General features: G+C 57.2%; 1 protein-coding gene across 1 annotated transcript; it reads right to left on the bottom strand.

The window, feature by feature from the left end:
• Nucleotides 1–8,656: 8,656 nt before the first annotated feature.
• Nucleotides 8,657–9,890, bottom strand: LOC110584897 (histone H1.10). The gene has a single exon (XM_021695083.2). It carries the CDS (start codon nt 9,773–9,775, stop codon nt 9,134–9,136), a length of 642 nt encoding a protein of 213 aa, XP_021550758.1. The 5' UTR covers nt 9,776–9,890; the 3' UTR covers nt 8,657–9,133.
• Nucleotides 9,891–16,765: the final 6,875 nt, after the last annotated feature.

Below are 16,765 nucleotides of genomic sequence, written 5' to 3'. Positions count from 1 at the left end.
GCAGACGCAGCCACGGTAGGCAGGGGCGCTGGCCCCAAGCCCTATGCAAATCAAGGATCGCAATTTCCACCAATCAGAGGGGAGCTCCGGCGCTGTTCCTGCTAATGGGAGTGCACGGCACGCCTCCCAGCCGGTGCCTCGGGAGGCGGGGAGCTGCGTGGGGGCGGGGCGCGGGGCCAGCCCAGGATCTCCCGGACGTGGACCACGGCAGTGGCCCCCCCTCCCCTGCTCTCCAAATTCCTCTCTGGAGTGCCTGCCTTCCGGCTGAGGGGCGGGGTTGGGCTGCGGTGGTTAGCACTCCGGCTCCCCGCGCCCTGAAGGAGGGGGTGTTTTCACTGCGGCCTCCAGTTTTGTTTGGGCTGATTTGCGTAGGGTTTTGGTTGTTAGTATTACCAAGAGATTTAAAAATACAGATAACTTACCAGAAGGTTGACTGTTATGACTATTTCGTCATATTTGCTTCAAATTTAATAAGCAACAAAAATGAAATTCCCTTTGTTTTCATTACTCTCCGCCATTTGTCAGGGTTGTGAATCACTGTGGTGGGGGCTTTCATTTTAACATGAAAGGACAGGATGTCCTCAGGGGCATGTTTCCTTTTCATCCAGGTTTTACTTGCACATAAATGTGATGTTAAGAGCACATTCTTGTACCTGAGAACATGTTTTCTGATTTTCAGGTTTACATAAATGGTATCTTTGGCGTCTCATTCTGCAATACTTTTTTTTCTTAACTGTGTCAGCTGTAATAGGTATTGCCAAATGCTCTCCAAATTTTCACTTATTTCAGGGGCACATGAATCCCACCTTTTGCCAATACTTAGATTGCTTACTAGAGTAGTGGAGCATCTCCTGTCCTTTGTTTTTAATTACTTTTTAAATTTAATTTTTGGGGCGCCTGGGTGGCTCAGGGCTTAAGCAACTGCCTTCGGCTCAGGTCATGATCCTGGAGTCCCGGGATCGAGTCCCGCATCGGGCTCCCTGCTCAGCTGGGGGTCTGCTTCTCCCTCTGACCCTCTTCCCTCTTGTGCTCGCTGTCTCTCATTATCTCTCTCTCAAATAAATAAATAAAATCTTTAAAAATAAATAAATAAATTTAATTTTTGTTTTTGTCCTTTGCTTTTAAAGAACAAATCTCAGGGACAAACAGGGCAGCTTTCACCTGCCATTCGATGTGGCCAAGTCAGGCCAGGGCCCCAACTGTTTCCCCCCGGGGCAGGTGGGATAGCCCTAAATGTGGCTGGCCCCTTTGGCTGGGCTCCCAAATGGCAGGCCTCCTCCCCCCCCCCCCCCCCCCCCCCCGCCCCACCTCCCCTCTACCTGTGCAGTGACCAGGCTTGGGTCCAGGCCTTAGGGGATTCTTTCCTCTGTAGCCTTAGAGGTGGCAGAGGGTCCTCAGTACTCCAGGTCCTAATAAACAGGTATCTGTACCTCCCCCCACACACACACACCACTCCTGTCTGCATTTGTCTAGGTCCATCTCCTAGTGCAAAGCCCATGTTCTTAAAGCCCAACCTGCTTTGTAGAGAGGCCAAACAGACTCAGGCAAGGGAGGGGCTTGGCCAAGGACACACACCTAGGCATTAATTGAGGGCAAATCTAAAGGGCTCCTAGCCTGGGAGGAGTTTAAAGTCTGGAGAAGCTCCTGTTTGCTGCTGGGAACACCCAGGGAGAGGGTAGATTGGTGGTGGGAACGAGAGAGTAATGTGTGGCCTCGGACTCCTAGATACAGATTCCCCACCTGGGTCTGAACACCCTCCCTCCCCCTTCTCAGCCAGAGCAAGAAACAAGCGGTGAGAAGGGCGGAAGATCATTCCTTGGGGAAAGGAGCTTTGGCTCAGGCCATATGACAGGGTCCCCAGTACAAGAGAAATTGACCAAGTCCTTTGGCACCTCGGAGACTTGGTTTGCCCATCTGTGAATCAGGAGAGTGGGTACTCACAGTTGAACTCCTAAGAGCCCAGAGAAACAGATGCTCGTTGTTGGGAGACCAGAACCTACCTACCTCTGGGCTAGTGCCCCTCATGTGGAGATAGATGAGGATCTCCGCCTTGCATCTAGGACTCCAGGAAGGAGAGGCATGCTGCAGACTCCCCAGGCAACACTCCCTGCTAGGCGGGAAGCCTGCTTCTCCCTCTCCCTCCCCCTGCTTGTATTCCCTCTCTCGCTGTGTCTCTCTGTCAAATAAATAAATAAAATCTTAAAAAAAAAAAAAAAAAAAGATCAAGTTGAGTGATCTCATAAGGTGGGGAGCTGCAGGCCACACTGAGCTCACACATGATTTTGTTTGGCCCAAATAGTATTTGTTTTCAATTGTGATAAAATACACATGACATAAAATTTGCCATCTTAACCATTTTTAAGTTCACAGTTCAGTAGCGTTACATATATTCACATCGTTGTACAACCGATCTCCAGAACGTCTTCATCTGGCAAAACTAAAATTCTGTCCCCATTAACAAGTCCCATTTCCGTCTACCCCCCAACCCCTGGCAACCATTCTGTTTTCTGTCTCTATGATTTTTACTGTTCTAGATATTTCATGTGAGTGGGATCATACAGTATTTGTCTTTTTGTGACTGGTTTATTGCATTTAGCAACATGTCCTCACGCTTCATCCATGTTATAACGTGTGTCAGACTTTCTTCCCTTTTTAAGGCTGGGTAATCCTCCAGCATACGGATATGCCCCATTTTGTTTATCCATTCACCCGTCGATGGGTATACAAATCTCTTTTGAGTTGATACTTTCAATTCTTTCGGGCATGTGCCCAGAAGTAAAATCGCTGGGTGATATGATAATTCTCTGTTTAATTTTTTGAGGCACCTCCATACAGTTTCCCCAGCGGCTGCACCCTAACACATTCCCCCTGACAGGGTACAATAGGGTTCCAGTTTCTCTGCATTCTTGCCACCACGTGTTATTTTTTTTTTTAATAGTTGTCCTGATGGTTGTGATGTGGAGTATTTCTTTTTTTAAGCCCACATTTTACAAGTGGGAGGTTTCACCAAAAAAAAGCGTATGGTTTCTACATAAAAAATTCTTGAGCGGTGCTTCTGATGACTGAGCTGGGACCACGGGCAGAGGCACCTGGATGGCCCCTGGATGGCCCAAGCCACTCTCTGCCTCTGGAGGGGAGCTTAGATGCATTTTCAAGAGGTGCTCTGATATGGTCTGAGAAATGGGAAGCAGTCAGCAGAACTGGTAGTCACTGCCCCTCTTCAGGTAGGGTCTGTGTCCTCCCGTTGGCCAGACCGCCCGCCTGGCCTGCCTGTGCACATCTGTGTTTGAGACAGTCTTGTTCCTCCTCACCCTTCCACACGTGCCCGTTTTTTTTGTTTTTGTTGTTTATTTTATTTTTAAAGATTTTATTTATTTATTTATTTGAGAGAGAGAGAGCATGAGAGGGGAGAGGGTCAGAGGGAGAAGCAGACTCCCTGCTGAGCAGGGAGCCCGATGCGAGACTCGATCCTGGAACTCCAGGATCATGACCTGAGCCGAAGGCAGTCACTCAACTGACTGAGCCACCCAGGCACCCACACATGCCCGTTTTATAACGAGGAACTGGGACAGCTTTGTAGTGTGTCAACTTGGCCGGGCTGAACTACATTTCCCACAACTCCCTTATTCATAGGTTTCCCGTAGGGTGGGCCACAAGGTTCTTGCCAGATTTGGAAGGAAGCCACCATTTTGGTTGCTGATCAGGTGATTTACCTCCTTGGTGTGAAGCAGCACCAATTACTGACTTTCCCTGGATTCTCCTTCAGTTTTGCTGACTCAGGTGTGTGCATGGTTAACCCTATGACAAAGGGTCTCAGCTTCTGCAGGATACCCTCATCACCAAGGTCAGAGGCAACAACAACCAACACAAGTTTCAGTCTGTCCTAGGGCTCCAGCTTGTGTGGTTTCGGCCTGCTCGTGATCTTCCCCTCCTGTCTGGGCAGCGCAGGCTCCAGCCTCGGTCACAGAAATGCAGCCTAATGGAAACTGGCTCCTCAGCCCCGCAATCCATCCAGTGTGTAGGTGCGTCTGTGCCCTATACGCCTCTGGTTCTGCTTCTCCACTGAGCTCGGACTGACGCCTCCTGCCTCGTGCCCGCTCAGTCTACTTGCCGCTTTCACCCTTCCGCGGACTCGGGAGTTTTTGCCACACTGGGGGCTGGTGCTAGTGCTGGAGCCTGGACCGTCCCTGCCCCAGAGCCTCGGGCTTCTCTGGCCTCGTGCACATCCTCCTCAAGAACAGGAAGCAGGTCTGATTGGTCCCCATCCCTGCCTCTGTTCAGCCAGTGTGCGCTGAATGAGTGACCGTGCACTAGACCATACGGGACCTCATTCCGTTCTCCCAGTATCTCTGCAAGGATCGATGCCCCCGTTTGCAAGTGTGAGTGGCCCCAGTAGCACTTGCTGTGGAAAGACCCAGGGCCTCTTTGCTGCCTCTTTTGACTAATGGAGCTGCCAGAATGGCTAAAGGGCCCTCTGGCTATATCTACCAAGGTTCCATTCCCGGGACAGAGGGATGGCAGCACCCCTTGTGCTGAGTGCTCGAGCCCCCAACCCCCATCAGATTCTGTGCTTGGCGCAGGAGTCCACTCGGTGGAGTCTCCATCATATGGGTCAATAAGGCCTGCACAGCCTGGAAAGGGGCCTTTCCAGTGTCTTCAGAGTTGTCCCGGGGCCAGGGAGAAGTTGGATCTAGGGACCCAGGAGGCAGACCTGAGAACCCGAGGAGGTTCGCAGGGAGATAGATCCCAGCCCCATGAGAGGGAGGAGGCAGGGGCACAGGAGGAAAGTGCGGTACACTCTTGGGGGTAGGAGGCGGGGAAACCTGGAGACCCTGACTGGAGGCAGTGTGTTCCCACCCCCTGGTTAGCTGATGGGTGAGTAAAAGAAATCTTTCTTGGGCGCCTGGGTGGCTCAGTCGTTAAGCGCCTGCCTTCGGCTCAGGTCATGATCCCAGGGTCCTGGGATCGAGCCCCACATCAGGCTCCTTGCTCCGCAGGAAGCCTGCTTCTCCCTCTCCCGCTCCCCCTGCTTGTGTTCCCTCCCTCGCTGTGTCTCTCTCTGTCAAATAAATAAATAAAATCTTAAAAAAAAAAAAAAAGAAAAGAAAAAACTAGCTGTAGAGGGCTAAAAATAATTATAAAAAAAAAAAAAAAAAGAAAAGAAATCTTTCTTGGCTCCATTTATAGATAAGGAAGCGGAGGCATGGGGAAAATAATCTTGCCCAGACCAAAAGACATGGTGGACCAGACCCGGAACGCTGACCTCAGCCTCCAGAGACCTGGTCCCACCCAACCCCTCCTCCCCTCCTGATCAGGGGGTGCAGAGAGGAGCCCAGGCTGGGGCCAATGCTAAGCCCCATTTTATAGACAAGCAAATAAACGCGGTTCTTTGCTTCCTCCCGGCACCGGGGTCCCCTGCCCCAGGAAGCCCTCCTCCAGAGCCTCACAGTGTCCTGTGCCTCCAGCGTTCACCTGGAATTGAGGCTCCTCGGTGAGGTCTAAGAGACACAGGAGGTCAACAGCAGGTCCTGGGCTCCCAAGCCCCGTGCAAGAGCGGAGTGTGGGGTCAGGGCAGAAAATACAGCCTTCCCAGTCCCAGCACCAAACCAGCAAGACCAGCTTTTGAACACCTTCCTCGCTGGGGCTGTCACAAGGCTCAGATGTGACCCGTGCAGCCTTCCTCAGATGTGCCAGTGCCTGGCACACGCCGAGGGGTCACATGGGGCAGGTCACGGCCATCCATTCTTCAACTTGGGGTGCAGGTCAGCGACATGGGACCCATGCACAGGTGCAGCTCCGCTGAAGGGTCCAGTGAGCACCCTGAGAAGAGAGGAGGGGAGGGGCCTGTGGGTAAACAGTGGGACACTGGGAAAGTCCTTTCAGAAGAAGAACAGTTTAAAGGAATGACAAGGTCCAGGATGTGAGCATGGGAGGGTGAAGTGAGTCAGAGGAGTGAGAGATCAGATTGCAAGTGACAAAAACCAATTCCAATGAGCCAGCGTAAAAAGCAATGTATCAGCTCATGTGGCAGTCAGGTCTAAACTATCTTCAGGCATTGCTGGATCCAGAGGCTCTGTTAATGTCCTCAGGTATCTGTGTCTCCATTTCATGGTTCCAGCTTTCTGTCTTGGCTCCTTTTTCAGATGCGCTCTCCCTGTGATTGACAAAGATGGCTACTGGCAACTCTGGCCCCCTTCTACCTACCTGAGGGAGAGAGCACCTCTTTCTCAGTAGCTCCAGGAAGAGTCCCAGGATTGACTCTCATTGAACTTACTGTGGTCAAGAACCTATTTCTGACCCAATGGTTGTGGCAAAGTGAACAACTGAACACTCATTGGCCAGGTCTTCAGTCACATAAACATTACTGGGACTTGAGAGTCAGATCCCCAGAGCCAGGTGGCCTGAGAGTAGGGTGGCTTGGGTCCCCAGAAAAATATGACAGTGTTCTTTATTATCAGAAGAGTGAGAGGCCTGCCCTCCGGAGGGCTGGTCCACAGGTGCTCCAGTGCTCCTGGAAAAGGTGGGTCTCAGGATGGAGAAGACAGCCAGCTAGGGGCCCAAGTGTGCAAGGAATGGAGCTGGGAGACGGAGAGAGGTGGGGACAGCAGCATCAAAGTGGGAGGGCACTGGGAGAGCCAGATGGTATGAGCAACAAAGCGTGGATTTGGGCGGGAAAGAGGGAAAGGCAGTGTGGAATACGAAGGACCTGAAGGGCACTTTGGGGCCGTGGAGCTCAGGAGATGTCTGCAAAGGACAGATGGTTGGGGGTGGGGGGCCTCTGGTTAGGAGGGGCTCAGGGGAAGGGGTGCCACTCCGTGTGACTTGTTGCACACAGCAGGTGCACTGTCCATGTGCCCGGGCCCCTCTAGCAGCCCCTTCTCAACCCCTCTCAGAACCTGAGTTACCTGGGAGCTGAGCAAAAAGCCAAGTCTCAGGCCCTGGCCTCAGATTGTTGACTTGGGACAACCGGGGTGAGCAGTGAGCCTAGGTGGCATCTGGGCTTGGGTTTCCAATTTAGGGAACGATGAGGGGGGTTGGAATCTGAGGGGTCACATTTAGCTGGTCAGGAGCACCATCCCCCAGAATCCTGGGCAGGCCGAGGCCTCGCCTGGCTTCTAGCTGCTGATGGCCTATTAGCTGGCCCTGCAGGCAGTGTGGGACAGGGGCTGGGCTGGCCCCGTGGCCCTGCGGCAGGGCACTGGGCACCCCCCCCAAAACTGCACATGGATGAAACTATTACTGATCAGCAAGTGGCTAGGACATGGGCTGGCAGGGTGGGTGGAGCAGTCAGCCCCGGCCCACCATGGTCCTGCTGTCTCCAACCCAGGCCTCCTGCCTGCCTCCTGGATGCCCACAGTTGCCCAGAACCAGAACAGTTGCAGCCAAGGCTAGCATCCCATTTCCTCCTTTGCCCTAATGACAGGGCCCCCTACTGCCATGTCAGCAGGTCTCCATACTCAGGGGGAGGTGTCATCTTGTTCTCAAACCTTCTGCCTAGAGAGCAACGATGGGCAGAGGGACTTGGCTGTGACTTGTCTTCTCCAGTGGCAGGGAAGCTTGTGCAGGGCAGGCGCCTGTGCTGGTTTTGCCCACCGTGTCCTTTGTCACAGCCCAGCCCAGGACAAGGCCGGGGAGACTCATGCTGGCACGGGGCCCTGCAGTTCCCAGAGGCAGGAGGCAGCGGGCAGCAGAAAGAGCACGTGGAGTGGCCACTTGCTCTCTGTGGAAGGGTCTGCAGGGTGGTAGGTGGCTGAAGGGTTTGCCCTGTGACCCCAGTGTGTGCCAGGGGACAGTGGTGGCTGCCAGACCTGGGTCAGGTATACCAGCAGGCCAGAGGGGCTTCTCCAGGGATGCTCCCTCCCCTCCCCTATTGCCCTTCCCCCACCCCACCTATAGTCTCTAACACAGAGATCATCTCTGTCTCTCACCTACCCCCAGCCCAGGCTTACCCAGCTTGGTACATGTACATACTCACTGTTCTAGAACATTCCCTAGCTTCCCACTGCCCCAGAGCCTTCCTTTTGCAGGGTTTTCTTCATAGGAACATTCCTCAAGGGCTCAGTTGGGTCTTAAAATACAACTATCACATATACTGGACACCGGAGTGTCTCGGGGCTGTGGATCATTCTTCCCAACTTGTCCAATAACCCTCTGGTCCGTGTGCACTCCAGATCGGCCAACAGGCGGAGGACCAATGCCTTGCTCAGGCCACACCTCGGGCTGTGCTCAGTGAGCCAGAGCCCAAGGCCTCCACATTTCCAATATCCTCATCGCATCAACACAAAGTCTCAGTGAATTCAGAATTAACTGATCTCTGCAAAGGCCCAGCCTGGTGCGACCTTGTACGTGCTGAGGGGCCCTGACCAGCAAACCCCGAAAAGCCAGGGCTGCCCCCCCTTCCCCCTTAGCGGGGGCCCGACCATTGATCTTCAGCATCTTTCCACCTCCGCTCACAAGAGATCTGTCCCTTGAGTCTCCCTCCGGGATCAGCCGGCCGCCCCCTCCCCGCAGTTACCACCCCGTGCGGAGAACTCCAGGCTCCACGCCTACCTCGCTAACATCTGTGGTGCCCAGGACTCTTGGGACCCCATCCAACCCAAGCCGCGCGCGGACCGCGCCCATCCCTACTCCACTCGGAAGAAAACGAGAGCGGTTCAAAGGTTTAAACAATTTATTGTGCCCCAAAAAGGCCGGCGGGATGAAGGGAAGGCCGCGCGGCCCGCGCCCCGAGCGATTGTTTGTCGCGCACCCGAAGGCGGAGGGTGGGAAGTGGGGATGGGCGGCGCGGGGGCCGGTCCTGGCGCACCAGGGCCCCGCCACCCCGCGGCCCCCGCCGGGGCAAGCAGGCGCGGCCGCGGCCATTGGCGCCTAGGGGCCGGTAACCATGGCGACGGCCGTTGCCAAGGGCGAGAGCCAATAGGGGCGTCGCCAGGCCGTTTCAAAAATCTAAAGCAAAAACAACAACAAAAAAACGCTACGGCGGCGGGGGAGGGGGGACGAGGAGGGGAATGGAGCGGGCCCCAGGCCCTCCGTGCGGCTCAGAGCAGGGGCGGCGGCGGCCCGGCCGGACAACCGTACAAAACACTTGGGGTAGAAAAACCGAACGCCGGGAAGACCCGGCAGGCCGGCGCGCTCACTTGCGGCCCTTGGGCACCTTGGGGACGCTGGGCTTGGCCGCCTTCTTCACCTTCTTGCCCCCGGCGGCCGCCGCCTTCTTAGCCTTGCTGCCTTTGTCCTTCTTGGAGGCGGCGCCCTTCTTGTGCGAGCGCTTCTCGGGCTTCTGGCCCTTGGCCGGCTTCTTGTCCGCGCGCCGGGGGCCGGCCGCGCCCGGGGCCGCCTTCTTGGCCTTGTGCGCGGCGGGCGCCGGGGCGGTGGCGGCCGCCGTGGCTCCGCGCCGCTCGCCGCCGCCCTCCAGCTTCTTGCGGTTGAGCTTGAACGAGCCGTTGGCGCCGGTGCCCTTCACCTGCAGGAGCGTGTCGTTCTGCACCAGCGCCTTGATGGAGTACTTGAGGTAGGTGCGTCCGTTCTGCTGGTCGAACCACGCCACCTTCTTGGCCTCCGTGTAGATCTTGGCCAACGACGAGCCGTTGCGCTCGCCCAGCCTGCGGATGGTCTCCACCACCAGCTGGCTGTACTTGCCCGGCTGGTTCTTCTTCTTGTTGTTCTTTTTCTTCTTGGACGGGGACAGCGTCGCCGAGCCGCCAGCCTTGGCCGCCTTCTTGGCCGCCCCCTCGGCGGTCGTCAGCGGCAGGGCCTCCTCGAGCTCCACAGACATGGTGGCGAGCGGGTTGGTGGCGGGCGGGGCGCGAAAGCCCGGGGGCCGCGCCGGGAAGAGGAAGGCGAGGGGCCGAGGGGGCGCCGGGGGACTGGGGGCGCGCGGCGGCTCCAGGCGGGAGCGGCCGCGGCCGGGCCTGGGGCCGGGCGGCAGGGCTGGGGCGGGGGCCGGGCCGGCCGGAGCTGGGGATCTCGGGCCGGGGCCGGAGCTGGAGCCGAAGCCGGAGCCGGAGCGGAGCGGAGCGGAGCGGGGTGTCGGGGCAGTTGGGGCTGGAGCCGGGACCCGGCCGGAACGGGGAAATCGGCCAAGGGAGCGCCGCGGCTGCTGCTGCCACTGCTGTCGCCGGAGCTCGCTGGGCGTGCGCGCTGCGCTCTGGTGAAGAGGGCGCTCTGCTCCGCTTTTATAGCTCCATGGCGGACCACGTTGAGAACAACAACAGCCTGGTCTGGAGCCAGCGCTAACTTGTGCTTCTTGCAGCCCCTTCCTCGGCCGCTGGCTTCCCGGACCGCGCCTCCCGGGCGCCACCGAGCCCACAGCCGAGCGCCCCGGACAGGGCCCGAGCCTGCGGCGCAGCGGAGAGGCGGCCTGCGCCCGGGAAGGGCTCGGCAAAGGGGAACGGAGGGGTGCACCCTATGCTGCGGGAGCGCGAGAGGAGGGGGGCACCCGGTTTGGGGGCGAATAGCGCGGGTCCCGGGGGAGGCCGCGCGACCCGGAGCTTTGGGGCCGGCAGCCAAGAGTGCGCCACGGCCACCCAAGCCCTGAGCGCGGTCAGGGGGCCCCTGGCCTGCCCGCAGGACCAGCTTTAATTTGTCCGAACTAACACAGGGCACGCCCTCACGTGGTCGGCTGGGGCAATGTGAAGTGTGCTAGGACATCTCCGAGGGGGGTCTCCACCCGCGTCCGAGGGGACGGCGGCTGGAGGCGCCCTCCAGCTGCGCGCCCGGGGTCTTGTTATGCCTCAGGGGCCTGAGCACCGCCCGGGAGGAAGTGGGGGACGACCGCAGGTGTCTCTCTGCGGACATTTCCCAACCCCCCCCCCACTGGCGCTGATGCTCCAAGTGCCCCATTTTGTGCTGTGGAAGTAGCCGCCACCCTTCGCCCCAAAGCCAAATGGCGGTTCCATGGTGGAGCTGGTGGAGCGAGTGTCAGGCTGCGACCCCCAAAGGAGTTCTTGGACAGGGTGGGGGAGGGGAGGTGCTGCGGCCACACCCCTCCCCCTGTCCTACGGGAAGGGCGATGGAGAGCGGGTCCCGGAGACTGCTCTCCTAGCTCTCTCTCTCCCGGTACCAGGCGAAATCCTCCGCGGGGGCTTGTGCAAGTCTGGCGGCTCTGAGCTGGGCGGGGTGCCGCAGAACTGGTGCCGAGGAGGCGCCGAACAGTCTTTCTCGAAGCCAAAGAAGCCTGTACTTGGGGAAGCTGACACCATGGGGAGACACCCCGGGAGGAGAGCTGATCCCTTTGGAGTAAGTGATTTTAGGCCCGAGCATGGAGGGGTGGATAGGATGGGATGGTAGAAATTGGGGTTCCAGGGTGGAGAGAGCTGGAGGCCATGAAGTCCGGGAAGGGGAAGCGCGGGGGTGGGGGGTGGTGTTCTGGGCCTTCTACCCCAAGAGGCCCCTGTCTGCACGCACCCTTTTCCCAGAGTAAGCACAGACCCCATTTGCCCCTCAGACAAACTAGTGAATAAGGCCCAGGAGAGGAGGAAATTGAAGCTGGGAAATGTGAGCCCCGGGTGGGTTTTTTTGGAGTGGGGGGGCGGTCAGTGGCATTGAGCCCGAGGAGGACTTTGTCCCCCAGGGCAGTGAGTACAGCCCATAGGAGAAGGAAGATAAACCCAGGTCCCTGCAAAAAAGGCCAAGCCCCTCGCCCAAGAAGGAGGACCCCCCCCCCGCCCCCCCAGTGAACTGTATGTCAAGCCAGGAAAACCTTGTCTGCCTAAGACCTCAGCCAAGGTGAGGAAAGACCATCAGGAATCTCCTAGCAGAGACTGGGGTGGGTTTCTGAAAGCACCTGTTGGTTGAGCCCTGGAGGTGGCTGGGGAGCAGAAAGGTCTTGCAGAGACGGCATGGCTTGAGCAAAAACCACAGGTTCCGGAAATGCGAAGTGTGTGCAGGCTAGGCGACATGGAGGATGTAGTGCAGTGAGAGAGAAGCAGTAAGGTGGAGCTGCCGCAGCCGCCAAGGAGTGTCTGTCCAGGAGCAGAAGCCGTCCTAGACGGAGCAGAGGGCACGGAGGTGGGTATGGCACCCCCTAGCACTGTGGACCAGGGTGCTCGGAGCTGGGGCTGGAACAAGGACACCAGGAAGAGAGCTGACCCCAGGAGACCAGCTGGAGCGGGAGGCAGCCAGGTGACTGGCCTGGAGGGGCTTGAGCTTGGTTTCTGAAAGGTCAGAGGAAGAGTAGAGGGTGATGCCCCTGGTGGCCCCCCAGCATGGGCAGCAAGGGCACCCTCAGACTGATATTTGCCCAGCCATTCTGGAGAGAAGGTCGCTGGAAATGTGAATCTGGAGCTGGTTGCAGCAGCAGCCTGGGTCAGGGCTGTCTTCCCGGGGTCACTGTGGAGGGAAGAGGAGGATGTGGAAATGGTAGGAAAGGAAGAGCTGCTCCATGGGAGACAGAGCAAGAATGGTCAGAGAGGAAGGAGGGACGCAGGTGTGGCTGCTGTCACGGAAGCTAAGGAGGAGAGAGTTTCAAGAAAGAAGGGCCTGTCTGTCACAATGCAGCGCATTCAGAAAGTGGATTGATCAGTCGGCAGAGTGGGCAGGTTCAGTGGAGCTGGAGAGACTGGGAAGCTTCCAGCCTCTGAGACCCTCTGGCTGGGATCTGCCTGTTTTGCCCAGTGTTTTAAAAACAAAAATGAAACGACTAAATTAGGTCCAGGATTGAAAGATCCGGTGATTTCAGATAAAAATGTCTCCAGATTTCAGCTTTCCTTTAAAAAAAAGTCTGAAGATTCACCCTGGGTGGGGGCGGAAGGAACAGGGCCTGAGTAACTGTTACCCCTTTAGATGGGCCAGACTCCCAGCACCTGGTCAGTTTGGGGGGTGTGGCCAGTGTGGGGCAGATGGAAGGTTCTTCAGCCCGGGGGGGAGACCTTGCTGTAATTGGAGGGGAGAAGGAATCAGTGGAGGGCATGGATATTTGCAGGCAGGGCAGTGTGACCCAGGCCATTGGGAGGACGTAGAAGACAGGGCTCAGAGTCCACACCAGCCCTGGTGGGCTCCTTGGCCTGCTCCTGGTGGAGCAGGTGCTTTTGCTGTGGGGAGGGGGGTGCTGCCTGTGGACGTGTGGAGCAGGGCTCCGGGAGGCTAATTCTAGGGCCTTGGGAATTGGCAGAGACCAAGTGGTTTCATCCCACTGGCCTCGTCATACAGATGGGGACACAGGCTTGACAGGCTTGGGGGATGGAGGATAGTGGCTTTGTCCAGTTAGCCAGGATTCTAGGCCTGGGGTCCTGCCAGCCTTCAGGGATGCTTCTCAAACCCCACACTCCCAAGGCAGCCCCCCCACCATCACCCTTCTAAGGAAACGCAGGTGGGGAAGGCCTCAAGTAACCAATGAAAAATGATGGAATCTGGAGAAAGAAACATCTGGAAGTGGCCAGGGCCTAGCAGAGATGACCCCCTCCTGCATCCACCCCAGGGCCAGACCAGTCTTGGAGTTAAGCTAGGGGCAGGGCAGAATCAGGGTGGGTAGGTGGGTCCTCTCTCCTCCAGTCCTGGGGCTCCAAACACTATCCTTACACCGGTGACACCCCGTTTATGTCAGCCCTCATTCCCGTCTCTCTCCTGACCACAGACTGGCCGCCAACTGCCTGCCGCTAACTCCACTGGGATGTCCAAGCACATCTCTTTCTGGGTGGTGGCTAAAACAGAACTCTGTTTTCTCTTGCAAACCTGCTCCTCCCCAAGGTTTCACAGACAGTTCTAGCCCCAAAGCACAGACTCGGCCCCGATTTCTTTTCTCCTCTACCCTCTCATTCAACCTATAGATTCCTGTCACATCTGTTCCGAAACAGGTTCCTCTCCAAGCCCCCGAGGTCTCCACCCTTCCCCTCTGGGCTCTTCAGCCCTCTCCACGCAGCAGCAGATGGAGTGGCTAACACAGAAGTCTGATCTCCTGCATCCCCCCTCTGCCGAAGGGCCTCGGGCAGCTTCTCATCAGATTTAGGATGAGTCTGCACTCAGCTGCACTGGCCTTTTTGTTCCTCACACAGACCGGAGGCGGGGTCCCACCTCAGGGCCTTTGCACTTGCTGTGTGGCTGACTGCAGTTACTCCCATCTCAGTCCTTGAGAGCCTCTTCAGGGTAGCCGCCTAGTCAGCCTGGCTGAATACCGCTCGAGAATTCCTGTATCACATCACCCTGCTTGATTTTCTTCATAGCACTTATCATTATCTGACCTGTTTCGTCTATTTACATGTGTACTGGGCGCTCTGCAAGAACAGAGTTGGGTCTGCCTTGTTCCCCGCCCAAGCCCAGCCCCGGGCACACCCCCTGCCTGGTTGCTGCCCCTGCTCACTGCCGCCTGAAGATTTGCCTGCAGCTGCCACACCAGGAATGTGGGCTGGGAGTCAGGCGTTCCTGGCTGGGCTTGGACCCTGGCACTCCCACAAACTTCACGTGTGACCCACAGCTCCCCCCCCACTACTCTGCCCTCAGCTCCCCAGTTTGTGAAAAGGGGTTGGATGTGTGCAGCGCCCTCCAGCTTTGGCAGCCTGAGTTTGGACTTCTGAACAGAGATGCCCTCAAGAGAAGGGAGGACCTGCAAGAATACAGCCTTCCTGGAGGATGAGACACAAAACAGAGACCCTGTGTCAGGCAGAGTGTGGCAAGTCTGGGTCTAGGATGCAGAACCCTGGGCTCTGGGAGGGCTCCTGTGCTTCTGTCAGCCTCAGTGTTATCATCTGTAAAAGGGGTATCCGTCCTGGAGCTCAAGCGGAGGCGCCTCCACCTGGGAGGGTTTCAGATGGCCTGAGTGGGAGTCACCAACTCAGGGACTGGATTCAGAGGCCCTGCCGCCTGAGGGCCCCTCCCCAGGGAAGGCCCCGTTGGCTGTTACCTGCTGAGGTTATAGTTGAGGGCCAAAGAGTGTCTCCCCAAAATGTGTTTTAAACCGAGAGGTTGGCTTCATCCTAGGCCTGGACTGGGAGCGAGGGTGGCAGGGCCCAGTTTGGGATTTAAAATGTAAATAGGCATTAAGTACTTTTCAGCATTTAAGGGGAGACAAAGGGAAATTCACCAGGCGAGACTGTGGAGAAGGTTGCCTTTAAGATGCAAATGTGTATTGTGAAGGCCTGAATGGGGACGTTGTTAGGGGCCCTGGCCCCTTGCCCCCTGTGGCTGGGCAGTGGGCTCTGAGGGGCCGGTGGGTCTGACTGAACCCGGGAGAAGCGGCCAGAGATCAAAGGAGTGGACAAGTCTGCTGAGGCTGAAAGGGTGCAAAACGTGGGGGCTGAGAGAGCTTAGAGTTCCCAGAAGCCTCACTTGGAGGGAGCCTGCTGACCCCTTCAGTAGGAACTGGGCCCCAGCTCTGCCGGGAGACTGGTTCCTAAGCGCAGCCGGCCCATGCTTAGGGCACCAGCAAAACAGGAGCCCCACAGAGGGTTCCAATAGGATACACATTGTTTAAGGATGGAGGTAGGTAGTGCGCATCAGGGAAGAAGCCAGACCTTTGTGGGACCTCGCACAGCATTAAGTTTGGTTTTCATTCTGAATTGCATTAAGCAAGAGGGACGGCAGGCCCACGTGCACACGTCTGCATGGGGCCTCGAGGCACCCGGGGACCATGGTTGTTGAGTAAGAATCCCCAACCTAGGGATAAGGCCCACAGAGGTGACAGAGTTGAGGATGATTGGAGATTTGCACCTGTCTCCAGAATTGAGCCACCTCCCTCTGTCCGTTCTCCAAGAGCTGTGAAGGCTGCTGGACCGAGCAGTGAGTGGGTGCAGGAGAAGAGGGAGGTGGGGGCCCGGCCGGGCCCTGCTGTAAGTCATGCTGCCTTTCCCCAGGTCTTCTTTTCCCCCATTTCTTTAAAAGCCCATTAGTTTTTTCTCAGTAAAGTTACTCGTGGTCTAAAACTCAACGGTGCAGAAGGATGCGAAGTGAAAACAAAGCCCCTGCCCCTCAGTCCCACGGCCTGGACACAGCCCCGCTCCCGGCAGGGGCACGCGGCCAAACGGGCACAGTGGTGCTTCTTGCTTTGTTAACCTGGACGGCTCAGTGGGCACATTGGGTGTAGCTTGTTCTTTGGAATAGCTGCGGAGTGGCCCACAGCCTGTGCCCGGCGCTTTATTTAACCAGCCCTGTTGATGGGTATGCAGCACTGTTTCAATGCTTCCATGACTCTCTTCACTAGCCTGGAAATATCTACGGGATTCATCCTATAATTGGGGTTTCTCTGTCAAAGAGAATTGTTAACTTTTGGTGACCTGTGGCCAGGTTGTCCTCAGAGACTGCCCCTCCCCTGCACCCCCCATTTCCCCTTCCCCTGCCCTGTGTCCCCACCTGGGGCCTGTTTCTGCGAACCAATGCCACCCCGGGGGGGGAGCACTCAGACCTCAGGATTTGTTTTTCTTCCTTTTCATGTTTTGTAACCCCCAGCTTGCGTTATGTGTGCTCTTCCCTGGACCCCCATCTCAGGGGCTGCCATCACTCCTCAGGGCCTTCCCCACCCCCAGCCCGCCACCCCCACTGCCCCCTCCTGTGGGCTGTGGCCCAGTCTAGCAGTCTGCCTTCTGCCAGCTTTTCTAACTTCATATCCCATTCTTCATCCCTGTCAGAGGCCTCAGCCGCCGCGTGTCTGCCTGGCCGCGCTGGGCTCTGCGGCTCACCAGAGCCCTGAGTCCCCCGCCCTGGGGGTCCTGGGGCTTGGAAGTGGAGTCTCTGCCCAGCCGTCCAGCCGTGTGCGGCACAGGGCCTGGCGCAGGCGCTCAGAGCTTGGACGAAGGCTGAGGGTTCGAAGGAGGGAATGAGCAGTGGAAGCCGGAAA

The sequence above is a fragment of the Neomonachus schauinslandi genome, chromosome 1 (assembly GCF_002201575.2).
Source record: "Neomonachus schauinslandi chromosome 1, ASM220157v2, whole genome shotgun sequence".
Taxonomy (NCBI): domain Eukaryota; kingdom Metazoa; phylum Chordata; class Mammalia; order Carnivora; family Phocidae; genus Neomonachus; species Neomonachus schauinslandi.
Note: the sequence above shows the minus strand (reverse complement) of the source record. Positions and strands in the feature narration are given on the sequence as shown.

Coding starts and splice junctions, on each gene's coding strand:
- LOC110584897 (XM_021695083.2), bottom strand. CDS start 9,775: ATGTCTGTGGAGCTCGAGGAGGCCCTGCCGCTGACGACCGCCGAGGGG.